This window comes from Salmo salar, chromosome ssa16, assembly GCF_905237065.1.
Source record: "Salmo salar chromosome ssa16, Ssal_v3.1, whole genome shotgun sequence".
In the NCBI taxonomy this organism is placed as follows: Eukaryota; Metazoa; Chordata; class Actinopteri; order Salmoniformes; family Salmonidae; genus Salmo; species Salmo salar.
The window spans coordinates 28,614,028-28,627,652 of NC_059457.1; the positions used below are offsets into that span (position 1 = coordinate 28,614,028).

At 39.9% G+C, this 13,625-nt stretch overlaps 1 protein-coding gene across 2 annotated transcripts; it reads right to left on the reverse strand.

The window, feature by feature from the left end:
• Positions 1-7,406: 7,406 nt before the first annotated feature.
• si:dkeyp-59c12.1 (Ras-related and estrogen-regulated growth inhibitor-like protein) lies at positions 7,407-9,504 on the reverse strand. Of its 2 annotated transcripts, none has more exons than XM_014149158.2 (4): positions 9,432-9,504; positions 9,200-9,253; positions 9,011-9,087; positions 7,407-8,293 (listed from the first exon to the last, which is right to left on the reverse strand). In XM_014149158.2, the coding sequence occupies exons 1-4, from the start codon at positions 9,502-9,504 to the stop codon at positions 7,877-7,879; spliced, it is 621 nt and encodes a 206-aa protein (XP_014004633.2). In that variant the 3' UTR covers positions 7,407-7,876. The 2 variants fall into 2 exon arrangements, with proteins under 2 accessions (XP_014004633.2, XP_045552753.1); XM_045696797.1 differs by having other exon boundaries at positions 7,407-8,263; positions 8,972-9,087.
• Positions 9,505-13,625: the final 4,121 nt, after the last annotated feature.

Consider the following 13,625-nt stretch of genomic DNA (forward strand, 5'->3'; position numbering starts at 1 on the left):
TGGTGGTGTCATGGCTTGCTGAAATGACATGGATCGACTCACATGTCTCAAATGCGTAATAGCAGGTTATTTTGAGGAAGTCATTGTAGACAATTACCTAGGAGACTATGAGGAAGCCAGCAGGGGAAACACACTGTCACATTTGTTCCTGCCACACCCCCTAGTGGACATCCGGTGTCTCCTTGACTTGCAGCCATTCCCCCAGTACACTCTCTCCCTCTCCCTCTCCCTCTCCCTCTCCCTCTCCCTCTCCCTCTCCCTCTGTGTATGTGATTGTGTGGTTGGAGACAGGTGTGCTGGAGTCAGAGAAGATCCCCACCAGCTGCTACCCATTCCATAATCAATGCCTCTACAAATACTCAGTCCTGCCACTTCCACTCTGCCAGATAGTAATCTCCGTTCATTCTGCTGCTCTGACTCTGGTTCCTGTCTCCTGTTCCACAGCTCACCACCCTGCTACCCTGTTCTGGATTCAGCTCACCACCACTCCCTTGGATTCCCCTCTGGACCCGTTTACCCTATCCCAACCCAGCTCACTCCAACCTCAGCCTCCACATCTGGTTTCCTACAACTCAACTGAGCTTCCCTGGATCTGCACTCCATCTCTCCCTGTGTTACAATAAATACCTGGGTTCATTCATCCCTGTTTCCTTGTCTGAGTCTGCTCTTGGGTTCCCCTGTGCTGCTCTGCCTAACACACACAGACCTTGTCATTAATTCAAACTAAGCCTGTGATGGTCATTAAATAATCCCTGTAGTAGACAATAACCAAAAAAGTAATGATTCAGATAAAAGGGATTAGAGATAGTCGTAATTACTTGGATAAATTGCTGAAATCTGTCAGATGTTTACAACAATGTGTCAGTCAGGGCATGATATAAACATTTTTAACTTGTTTTTGACCATGTCTGGTTGCTTGAAACAAAGTATTTTGACTTCTGCTGGTTTAGTCTGTGGTGTGTGACAAATTCAAGCTGAGTCACATTTTGGAACTGAACTTAGTATTGTCTCATGAGTGCTGATCGTGTTGTTTAGACTTCCAATGTTTTTGTTTCCAGGAATGAAAGTGTATCTGTAAACTGAGGAGAGATTAGGGTGTGCAGTTTCTTGGAAAAGCCTGCATGTGCACGTCCTTACTAAGAACAGATCTCCAGAGACCTAGCCATGTGGAGCAAGGACATCTATGACATCTACAGTGTGTGGTGTTAAACAAACTGAAAGCCAACTGCTCATGCACACTAACTTGTTTTTGGGATTGATGTTCATAGTCACATACTCACATATCTCTCTCAAATGCAGTAGTTACATTTTTTAAATAAAAAATACATTCCCTGTTCGTCTTTTTGGTAGCCATTTCCCTCTTACAAGTACTACATATCCAGTCTGGTGCATAAAGCAGTGAATAACACCAGAGTCCTGCTGAGGCATGGTCTTTAGGGGGTCAGGGAATGTGACAGTGAGCTGTTGGGGCCACAGACAGATCCAGGTCTGCTTCATTAACCCCTGGCATGTTCCTGTTTGGTACCATCACACATCCAGACAGACAGGGGATACCAAGGGGTCTGGCACCAGCTTACCTGCCGTGCAGCCTCCCAGGCTGGTGTCTTTCTGTCTGTCTGCCCATGGGCCGGTCCCCTGGGAGTCCTCTGGGCTGAGGTGTGAGGGAGGCTTGCTTGTCTGGAGGGTCAGACCAAGTTTACTAGAACACTGCACACAACAGTAGTGAACTGGAGGAATTCCAGGGGAGAACAGTATCCTGGTTGGAACAGGTCTGTTTGTATAAGGCCAAACACATCTGTGGGAAGAACAATGATTTTTTGAAATGCTAGTAACTAACATCTACTAGTTGTATAGTCTGACATGCATACAGAACAATCCTCAAAACCATCAATAAGTCTCCAATGTTGTATCATGGTATTGTTTTCTTTGGACACAGGGTTATCCTCCTACAGGGGTTCCCGAGCCTGGCTGCAGTGCTGGGGATGAGGAGCAATGGAAGCTCAATATCTCTGATGAGGCCCTGCTCCTCAAGCAGAGTGTCCTGTGGCAGATCCCCCAACAGCAGAGTATGATACTAGGCCAATCCTACAACTCTGTCATTACCCAGCACATCCCACAGAGAGGAGAGATCGCTATGAGGTCCCACAACTCCTTATGCTCTTTGCATACCAGCCACTAAAGCCCAATCACTAAATACGTTGTCACTGTGGAGCCCATTCAGAAGGATACAACTCAAATGTATGATTAACAGTGTCAACTAGCAGCAATGTAATACGCTTACAACAATGCTGTGATTCAGCCATTGCAACAGTATTTGTAGAGCTTTATTGCAATCAGGTGTGTTGAAGGCCCTTGAGTAGGACTTGCTGTACCAGTCAAAAGTTTGGACACACCTACTCATTCAAGGGTTTTTCTCTATTTTTACTATTTTCTACATTGTATAATCATAGTGAAGACATCAAAACTATGAAATAACACATATGGAATCATGTAGTAACCAAAAAAGTGTTAAACAAATCAAAATACATTTTATATTTCAGATTCTTCAAAGTAGCCACCCTTTGCCTTGATGACAGCTTTGCACACTCTTGGCATTCTCTCAACCAGCTTCACCTGGAATGCTTTTCCAACAGTTTCGAAGGAGTTCCCGCATATGCTGAGCTCTTGTTGGCTGCTTTTTCTTCACTCTGCGGTCCAACTCATCCCAAACCATCTCAATTGGGTTGAGGTCGGGTGATTGTGGAGGCCAGATCATCTGATGCAGCACTTCATCACTCTCCTTTGTGGTCAAATAGCCCTTACACAGCCTGAAGGTGTGTTGTGACATCGTCATGTTGAAAAACGAATGATAGTCCCACTAAGCACAAAGCAGATAGGATGGTGTATCGCTGCAGAATGCTGTGGTAGCCATGCTGGTTAAGTGTGCCTTGAATTGTAAATAAATCACAGAAAGTGTCACCAGCAAAGCACCCCCACACCATCACACCTCCATGCTTTACGGTGGGAACCACACATGTGGAGATCATCCGTTTACCTACTCTGCGTCTCACAAAGACATGGCAGTTCGAACCAAAAATCTCCAATTTGAACTCATCAGACCAAAGGACAGATTTCCACCAGTCTAACGTCCATTGCCCGTGTTTCTTGGCCAAAGCAAGTCTCTTTTTCTTATTGGTGTCCTATGGTAGTGATTTCTTTGCAGCAATTCAACCATGAACGCCTGATTCAAGCAGTCTCCTCTGAACAGTTGATGTTGAGATGTGTCTGTTAATTAAACTCTGTGAAGCATTTATGTGGGCTGCAATCTGAGGTGCAGTTAACTCTAATGAACTTATCCACTGCAGCAGAGGTAACTCTGGGTCTTCCTTTCCTGTGGCGGTCCTCATGAGAGCCAGTTTCATCATAGCGCTTGATGGTTTTTGTGACTACACTTGAAGAAACTTTCAAAGTTCTTGAAATTTTCAGAATTGACTGACCTTCATGTCTTAAAACCTCTCTGGGCTAGGTGGGACGTTTGCATCCCACCCTAGTCAACAGCCAGTGGAATCGTGTGGCGCGAAATACAAATACCTCAAAAATGCTATAACTTCAATTTCTCAAACATATGACTATTTTACACCATTTTAAAGACAAGACTCTCGTTAATCTAACCACATTGTCCGATTTCAAAAAGGCTTTACAGTGAAAGCACAACATTAGATTATGTCAGGAGAGTACCCTGCCAAAAATAATCACACAGCCATTTTCAAAGCAAGCATATATGTCACAAAAACCAAAACCACAGCTAAATGCAGCACTAACCTTTGATGATCTTCATCAGATGACACTCCTAGGACATTATGTTATACAATACATGCATGTTTTGTTCAATCAAGTTCATATTTATATCAAAAAACTGCTTTTTACATTAGCATGTGATGTTCAGAACTAGCATACCCACCGAAAACTTCCGGTGAATTTACTAAAATACTCATGATAAATGTTGACAAAATACATAACAATTATTTTAAGAATTATAGATACAGAACACCTTTATGCAAACGCTATGTCCGATTTTAAAATAGCTTTTCGGCGAAAGCACATTTTGCAATATTCTGAGTACATAGCTCGGCCATCACGGCTAGCTATTATGACACCCACCAAGTTTGGGGCTCACTAAACTCAGAATTACTATTAGAAAAATTGGATTACCTTTGCTGTTCTTCGTCAAAATTCACTCCCAGGACTTCTACTTCAACAACAAATGTTGTTTTGGTTCCAAATAATCCATAGTTATATCCAAATACCTCCGTTTTGTTTGTGCGTTCAGGTCACTATCCGAAGGGTAACGCGCGCGCATTTCGTGACAAAAAATTCCATTACCGTACTTAGAAGCATGTCAAACGCTGTTTAAAATGAATTTTTATGCTATTTTTCTCGTAAAATAGCAATAATATTCCAACCGGGCAACGTTGTATTCATTCAAAGGCTGAAAGAAAAAAATGGAGAAGTCTCGTGAACGCGCATCTCAGTCTCACTGTCCCCAGGCTGACCACTTACAAACTCTGCTGCTGTACTTTGCCCAGAGACAGCAGACACCCCATTCCACTTTCTGGCGGCTTTAGAGATCCAATGGAAGCCTTAGAAAGTGTCACATTACAGCACAGATGCTGTATTTTCAATAGAGATGCAACAGGACAACAAATTGTCAGACAGGGCACTTCCTGTATGGAATCTTCTCAGGTTTTGGCCTGCCATATGAGTTATGTTATACTCACAGACACCATTCAAACAGATTTAGAAACTTTAAGTGTTTCTATCCAAATCTACTAATTATATGCATATTCTCGTTTCTGGGCAAGAGTAGTAACCAGTTTAAATCGGGTACGTTATTTATCCGGCCGTGAAAATACCTAGCCCCAACAGGTTAAAGTAATGATGGACTTTTGTTTCTCTTTGCTTATTTGAGTTGTTCTTGCCATAATATAAAATTAACTCTATATACCACCCCTACCTTGCCACAACACAACACAACACAAATAGATTTTCTCAAACGTATTAAGAAGGAAAGAAATTACACAAATTAACTTTTAACAAGGCACACCTGTTAATTGAAATGCATTCCAGATGACTACCTCACAAAGCTGGTTGAGAGAATGCCAAGAGTGTGCAAAGCTGTCATCAAGGCAAGGGGTGGCTACTTTGAAGAGTCTCAAATATAAAATATACTTTTTTTTGTTTAACACTTTTTTGGTTGCTACATGATTCCATCTTTGTTATTTCATAGTTTGATGTCTTCACTATTATTCTACAATGTAGAAAATAGTAAAACATTTACAAAACCCTTGAATGAGTCTGTGTGTCCCAACTTTTAACTGGTTGGTACTGTATATGATGCGTGTGTCTTTGTGATATGGCAAACATAAGACGAGGGCCAAGACTTTGCTTGAAAGAATGCCTCTTATTCTGTTGTCAAATACCCAATAGAAGACATATAAGCATGTCTGAAATAATGTGACTGTGCTCATTAGCTTTAAATCATTAAGAACAGACAGATCAATGAAGCGACACGCCTTGATCCTGTCCACATTGAGCTCTGTGTCTTTACCGCTGTCATTAGAGGGATTAATAAATTGGATTTGAGAAAAAATCTGACTCTGGGGATCCATCTTTCCTTCTTACTACCTACCATGGGAAAATGTTGAACAAAAGACTGTCTTGAAGAAATAACCCACATTTTTCACGATGAGGGACATGCATGAAATGAAATATGACACTTTCATTACTGTTTCTTAATAGCATGTATCTATGTTTACATATCCTCACTTCACATTAAATCCTTACTTGCCTTGAACTGGTGGGATGATTAACGGAACAGTTATATTTCTTCCATCTGTCATGTTCGGCTCATTATTCTGTCTGGGGTAGGCTGGAATTTTCTCATCAACAGGGTCAAATATTCCTATATGTCCTTATATTCAGAGGATGTTGTATCTTGACAAGTGTTTGACTGGTGATTTAGATTGTAGCAAAAGCTGCTACTGTATTGGTTGCTGACGTTACAAGAAGAGTAATTTACAAACTATACTGGACAGTCAATATTTATTCCAGTATTCCCATACATAAATTCAATAAGATGTCAATAACAAGGCAGTTAACCCACTGTTCCTAGGCCGTCATTGAAAATAAGAATTTGTTCTTAACTGACTTGCCTAGTTAAATAAAGGTTAAATAAAATTAAAATAAGATGACGGTATAGGGGTTTTATTCAGCTCATAGCAATAAAAAATGTTTTTATTTCATTTCAGTATAGGAATATAAACATAAATGTATACATATTGTCAGAGTCTAGGTGATGTGGGTAAGGTGGAGTCAGGCGCAGGACACAGAGATGAGTACTAATAGTAACTTTACTCAAAATCAATCTTCCAGCAAGGAGAACGAAAATCCAGAATCGCATAAACGAGACAACTGACAACAATAAACACGCACAAAACCATGATGGCTGCAGAGGGTTAAATAGGGAAATAATTCAAACGAAATGGGAACCAGGTGTGAACAATACAGACAAAACAAATGGAAAAAGAAATGTAGATCGGTGGAGGCTAGAAAGCCGATGACGTCGACCGTCGAACGCCGCCCGAACAAGGAGAGGCACCAACTTCGGCAGAAGTCGTGACACATATACTTATCTCAAGTGTTTATCACTTAAGCTACATCCCAATATTGTATTAATTTCCAGGAGCCTTGTCACTCATCTTGGTGACAAACAATATTGATATGAAAAGTGCTCATGTTGGTTTAAAAAAGTAATTTTTGTATATGAAAGTAATTATTAAGTGTTTGCCCTGCAATAGTTGATAATGGGTTAAGGATAATAGTAATTTGATCAAATATAATTTATCTCTTTATGAGCTAACTTTGGCACCTTTTCCCAGACGGCCACAGAATGTCACTGGACTGGTCACTGGCCATGATATTCATATGCATTTCTTTGCAAAAGTATTCAGTGTAAAGAGCAGCTACTAGACAGTTAAATAAAGGAATTGTTTCATTGTAAATAATATACAAGATCTACAATTTCTGTGGATAGTGTGCTCTTTCCAAGTCAGTCCTTTCCTGCAGCAGTCAGCCACAACTAAAGCAATAACTTTGGGTACTAGTCTCCATTTCCCAGTAGTGTTAAGTACTTAAGTAAAAATATGTTAAAGTACTACTTAAGTCGTTTTTTACTTCACTACATTCCTAAAGAAAATAATGTAATTTTTACTCCATACATTTGCCCGGACACCCAAAATTACTCGTTACATTTTGAATGCTTATCAGAACAGGAAAATGTCCCAATTCACACACTTATCAAGAGAATATCCCTGGTCATCCCTACTGCCTCTGATCTGGCGGACTCCCTAAACCCAAATGCTTCGTTTGTAAATGATGTCTGAGTGTTGGAGTGGCTATCCATAGAAAAAAATGTAAAAATTGTGCCGTCTGGTTTAATAAATATAAGGAATGTAAATTAATATATAAGGAATGTACATTTACTTTTGATACTTAAGTATATTTAAAACTAAATACTTTTAGACTTTTATTCAAGTAGTATTTTACTGGGTTACTTTCACTTTTACTTCAGTCATTTTCTATTAAGGTATCTTTACTTTTACTCAAGTATGACAATTGGGCACTTTTTCCATCACTGCCATTTCCACAACTACAATGCCAACTGCCCCTGTTTCTGCCCTTCATTGTCGTGTGTTAGCCATAAGGCAGTCTCTGGATCCCTTTGTCACATACCAAGTCATGTCCTGATGCCAGAGCACAGACATCATACAACAACTCATGTCAGACCTATGCATACATTGATTACAGTATACAATGTCTTCCTCCCTGTGCCATAGTCTCACAGCGAATCCGTCCGTCTCCTGGCAAAAACTGCAGACATGCTTTTCACAATGTCTTTAATTCCAGCTTGCTTCTTGATGGCAGACTTGGACTTCCATATCCTGTCTATTAGTCCGTGAAACACCATGAGGACACTGTAGTAGTTCTCAGCAGCTGAAACCACATAGAACTGGCAGTCTATTGTCAGGGTTAGCATTCTGCCCTCCTCACTGAGGACTGTCCATCTGTGATTCAGGTCCCTCTTGTTGTCTACGATCACCATGGGCACCATGACCATGCCCTGGAAGTCCTTAATGGACTGGATCAGCTTGGTGACAGAGTTGAAGCTGGCCCTGTCACAGATGCTGTAGACCAGGACAAAACCGTTCGCCCACTGGACTTTCTTCTCATATGGGGAGGTCTCCATGGACAGATCCTGGAAAAGGTTAAAAGATATAAAAAATGTATAGGCTTGCTTGGATCAAAGAGTGATAGGTTATGTATTGGGAAAGGAAGAATCTTGGGATAAGTTAGTCAGTCCATGTAAGCCCTATTTCTCTGGGCCGATTGTGTCCAGTCATTGTGGTCGTGCATGGTGCTAGTAAAAGTGGACTCATTCATGCCAAAGACAACCAGGTGCTTCTCTGCAGTAATACTCACTGCAGTATGGGAAAATGGCAGCATCATAAATCTGTGTCTACCATAAAGGCACTTATAAATAAGCCTATGATTAACTGAAGTGCTCTGTATAAGATGCCAAATATACTGAATTCTTGCAGTCATTTCAAAGGACTGAATACAGTTTCAGACATCATGATGATGGCATATTATAACAGCAGGTTGGCGTGTCTTGACATGAGGCAGAACTGAGCGGTTTTCCCTTAGATAAGTCAGCTGCAAAGTCAAATTTGGCTCTATTGTAAAAATGCATGAAAATAAGTTAGCTTTCTGACCTTCATTTAAGGTTAGGGTTAGGCATTAGGGTTAGTAGTGTGGTTAAGGTTAGGGTTAATATTAGGTTTAAATTCAGATTTTATGACTTTGTGGCTGTGCCTGCTATTGACCACTCTGCAGAGCTGCCTCTATAACAAGATTCATGATGAAACACACTAACCTGCATTATAATAGATTGAATGTTAACATTTCGTAATACCTGACAACATGGTGAATCCCAGATGTTAAAAGTTATGTCCCTTCCATCCATGACAACATTGTGGCTGTAGATTGATTCTGAAAGCAATTAACAGACAAATAGTAATTTAGTTGTACTGTATAGGCCTACAATAGTCAAATGTTAGCTTGATATTACAATATCTGGTGATGACAGACAAACAACACTTACCAATATTCCCATATTCTCCAATGAATCTTCTACTTAAAAAGCGGACTGTCAACGCTGTGAAACAATAATCATCATCATCATCATCATCATCGTCGTCATCATCATCATCCTACTAAGTATGTTGAGGAAAGGAATGGATCCAGTTAGAAATGCCAGAATGGTCCACTGACCATTGCACTGTAGACTTGAATACATTGCACAAAACGATAAATAATGAGAGATTTGGTCTCACCAGATTTACCAACCCTGTCTTTCCCAAGAACTACTACATTAGCGTCCAATTTTAAAGCGTTGAGGCCTGTCATTATTCTTTCTGCTGTTTATTGGTCCGACTGGCTCAAGACCATCTAAGATGTTGAATAGCAGAGAGGAGTTTTATGCCCCAAGGAGTGGTGCGCACACTTGTTAAGGGGGACATTCCGGACCATTCCATTCTGGATTTTATTTAGCATAGCCTAAAGACTGAAGAAAACTATTGTCTTAGCGTAAAGAATATCTAAACCTAACCCGACTTTTGAATAACCAACACATTTGCAGCACACGTATTTACAAAATATACCTCACATTATTTTTTAAGTTTGTGGATATAATCATTGTATCTTCCAAATGGCAATTACGCATACGCATGAGGATAGTGTCTGTTGAGAATTTGCATACAGTATTGGGAAAACTGTTGTTGTGCTTTACTATTGAGTGGTGTAAGATAAGGTCTGATTACTTTGCTACCAAAGATAATCATTATTTTTTTAAGGACAATGTCAAAACGTGTTTGCATGCAAAGGGTGAGTGGAAACTAATATTTTGCAAGTGTGTGTAAGTTATACAATAGGCCTACAAGATTGCATTTTATGTATACTGTACACTTACTATCTGAATATGATTATCTAAATGTAAATAATTGCGAAACATTGTTTTTGTTTATATGTAACTAGCAGCAAACAACACAATGAAACTTTTGAGTCGTTTGTAAAAGCTACAGTACTATGTAACCAAACGTGTGCTGTGATATTACAACCAACCACTAGATGGAAGCAGAACATTTGATAATTTTGGCATCAACAGGTATGACTGTAGCCCACTAGATTTTGCCGCGACCTAACGAATGTTCTGGGAACTTTCACAGAACCAAATTTGGTTTGCTGGAAACACACTTTTCAAATATAACCTAAAGACATTACTGTGACTGACGTTTTTTCCCTTTTCTAAATGAAAAGTTGAGTTGAAGTATTTGCCATCCTAATTTAGCAGGAGTGAATGATAGAAAATAGTTCAGAAGAGTAACCAATAACCACAATTTGAGTTGTGTTACTGCTTTGTAATTGGAAGATATAGCTAATAGTGTATACTTTAAATGTATTTTGGTTTCACTTGAAAAGGGCATGATTTTTTTCTTAGAATAATAACAGGGCTCCTCCTCACTGACTGCTTTATAACATAAGGAAAGAATGTTGAAATGACAGGTTGTAAGAAGGTTTAGTCCTTTAGATCTTAGAGGTTTAGATTAGGCTTAGATCTTTGTTAGCTCAAATCACAAGGCACACTGATAGTTTACTGCAGGCTGACTGTATATACAATAATTCCATTATCAGAAAGCTGGGTAATGTGATATTAAGATACACTACATTACCAAAAGTATGTGGACACCTTCTCGTCAAACATCTCATTCCAAAATCATGGGCATTAATATGGAGTTGGTCCTCCCTTCGCTGCTATAACAGCCTCCACTCTTCTCTGAAGGTTTAACACTAGATGTTGGAACATTGTTGCGGGTATTTGCTTCCATTCAGCCACAAGAGCATTAGTGAGGTCGGGCGATTAGGCCTAGCTCGCAGTCGGCGTTCCAATTCTGCCAATGGTGTTCGATGGGGTTGAGGTCAGGGCTCTGTGTAGTCAAGTTCTTCCACACCGATCTTGACAAACCATTTCTGTATGGACCTCGCTTTGTGCACGGAGGCATTGTCATGCTGAAACAGGAAAGGGCCTTCCCCAAACTGTTGCCACTGTTGCCAAGTTGGAAGCACAGAATCGTCTACAATGTCATTGTATTCTGTAGCGTTAAGGGTCCTATCCCGAACAATGAAAAACAGCTCCAGACCATTATTCCTCCTCCACCAAACTTTATAGTTGGCACTATGCATTGGGGCAGGTGGCATTCTCCTGGCGTCTGCCAAACCCAGATTCGTCAGTCGGACTGCCAGATGGTGAAGCGTGATACAATACTCCAGAAAACTTGTTTTCACTGCTCCAGAATCTAATGGCGGTGAGCTTTACACCACTCCAGCCAACGTTTGACATTGCACATGTTAATCTTAGGCTTGTGTGCGGCTGCTCGGCCATGGAAACCCATTTCATGAAGCTCCCGACGAACAGTTATTGCGCTGACGTTGCTTCCTGAGGCAGTTTGGAACTCGGTAGTGAGTGTTGCAACCAAGGACAGACGATTTTTACGCGTTAGGCGCTTTAGCACTCGGCGGCCCCGTTCTGTGAGCCGTTGTTGCTCCTAGACATTTCCACTTCACAATAACAGCACTTACAGTTGATCAGGGCAGCTCAAGCAGGGCAGAAGTTTGACGAACTGACTTGTTGAAAAGGTGGCATCCTATGACGGTGCCACGTTGAAAGTAACTGAGCTCTTCAGTATGGCCATTCTACTGACAATGTTTGTCTATGGAGATTGCATGGCGCTGTGCTCTATTTTATACACCTGAAATGGCCGAATCCACTAATTTGAAGCGGTGTCCACATACTTTTGTGTATATAGTGTATTTGGCTTTTTGTACATAGCAGTTACTTTTTTCTCTGCAAGTAGAATTGTACTCGGATGCATTTATTTCCCTTCCTTTTATTAGTGTAATGTAGAATGCCAATATTACAGATAAGATAGATGCTCTGACATAGTGAAAACGTCTGTATTATACATGTACATTTAGAAAACAGTGTTGTCTTTGATAATATGCCAACATTTTATAAAGCAAATAAACATATTCATATGATCCTTTCAATATGTTTGAAAGAAATGCACCATATTTGTCCACGCAAAGAAATCATTGTCGATCCCTTGAGATACAGCACCTTCGCATAACATATTGCTTATGAAATAAAAGCTCTGCAAATTGTTACATGAAAGGGAACCTTGCTGAAAATAGGCCCCTTAATACAACTGCCTTGTACTTTGATAGGAATTGTAAGCTTGTTTGAAAAGGTCATAGGCTAGCTGTATTAAATAGTCAAACATAATATGTAATATGCAGTTTTAGAATGTTACTTTCTTCAGAACTGAAGTATCCACACCTCTTGTCTTGGTATAGTTTTGATAGTCATTTAGAAATGAGGCCAACAGATGGAGTCAATCAACACAGAGCATGTCATTATGAATAATTTATTTCAGGTAATTAAGAGCAACATGTTATGGTCTGGATCAAATGTATTTAGTTTGAAAAAAGGTGTTGGAAATTAGATGATAGCCACCAGTTACCATGCATACTGCCACACAATAAATCAGAATACTTTAAAATATTAGCTCAATAAAAAATCTGATCGTAGTCTGTGCACTTAAAAAAGCAACGAGTACAAATGGATACCAAAAATAGGATCCGAAAAAATTATATTATACATACACAACTCTCGGGTATTTTATGAACGAGTAACTTGGTTTATTGGACCTACTGTATATGCTAACGATTACCATTGAGAATTCAGTTGCCACTGTCTTCCACCTGAAAACAGTTATTTCATTTCCCATGCTGTCAGAAGCCATAACATAGTTGTTATTATTATTGCACCTGTGTGTGAAATACAACACGGGTGTCAGAGGCACATTTGTTTCCCTGTCAGTGAAGTGATACATTCTTTCTCAGATGAAAAAGGGTCGTATTTAAGCGATAATGCCCAAGAAGCCAGTGTTTGGAGAATATATTGGCACGGCTGTTCGACTCCCGGACAAGTTCATTCTACTATTGGACAGCTGGAGATCGAATTTGAATATTGAAACAATGTTGCAAATGTCGACAGCAAGGTTTATGCAAATCTCCGCTGCTAAAAAGTAAAGGTTTGTCTAAAAGAAATGTAAGATAATGTTTAGATGCTTTTTATAGTGGAGATCAAGTTTAGAAGTAGCCTGGCTGGGCTGATGAGACAGTGGGTTGTGCAGTCAGATGGACAGAGTAAATAGGCATTTTAACGTCATAGATTTAGATTAGAGTCTGACAACATTATTGGCCTCTCATTGCCAATGCTGAATATTCTGTAGACAGTGGACTTCTGTAGTCAGTGGGTATTGTGCAAATAAAAAATATAGAAAGTCACTATGATTGTGTAATGACTTTATAATAACAAACCAATTATTTTATGAATGTTTCCTGAAATAGATTTCCATAATTGTGCATGCCACAGTCCATTTAACTGTGTACCCTGGGAGTATTAGTCT

Excerpts from the sequence above, each read along its gene's own strand:
- si:dkeyp-59c12.1 (XM_045696797.1), bottom strand. The coding sequence starts at position 9,504 with ATGACAGGCCTCAACGCTTTAAAATTGGACGCTAATGTAGTAGTTCTT. Across the intron at positions 9,088-9,199 it reads TGGAGAATATGGGAATATTG|AATCAATCTACAGCCACAAT; the intron begins GTAAGTGTTGTT and ends AATTGCTTTCAG. Across the intron at positions 8,264-8,971 it reads TTCAATCTATTATAATGCAG|AAGAAAGTCCAGTGGGCGAA; the intron begins GTTAGTGTGTTT and ends TCCCCATATGAG.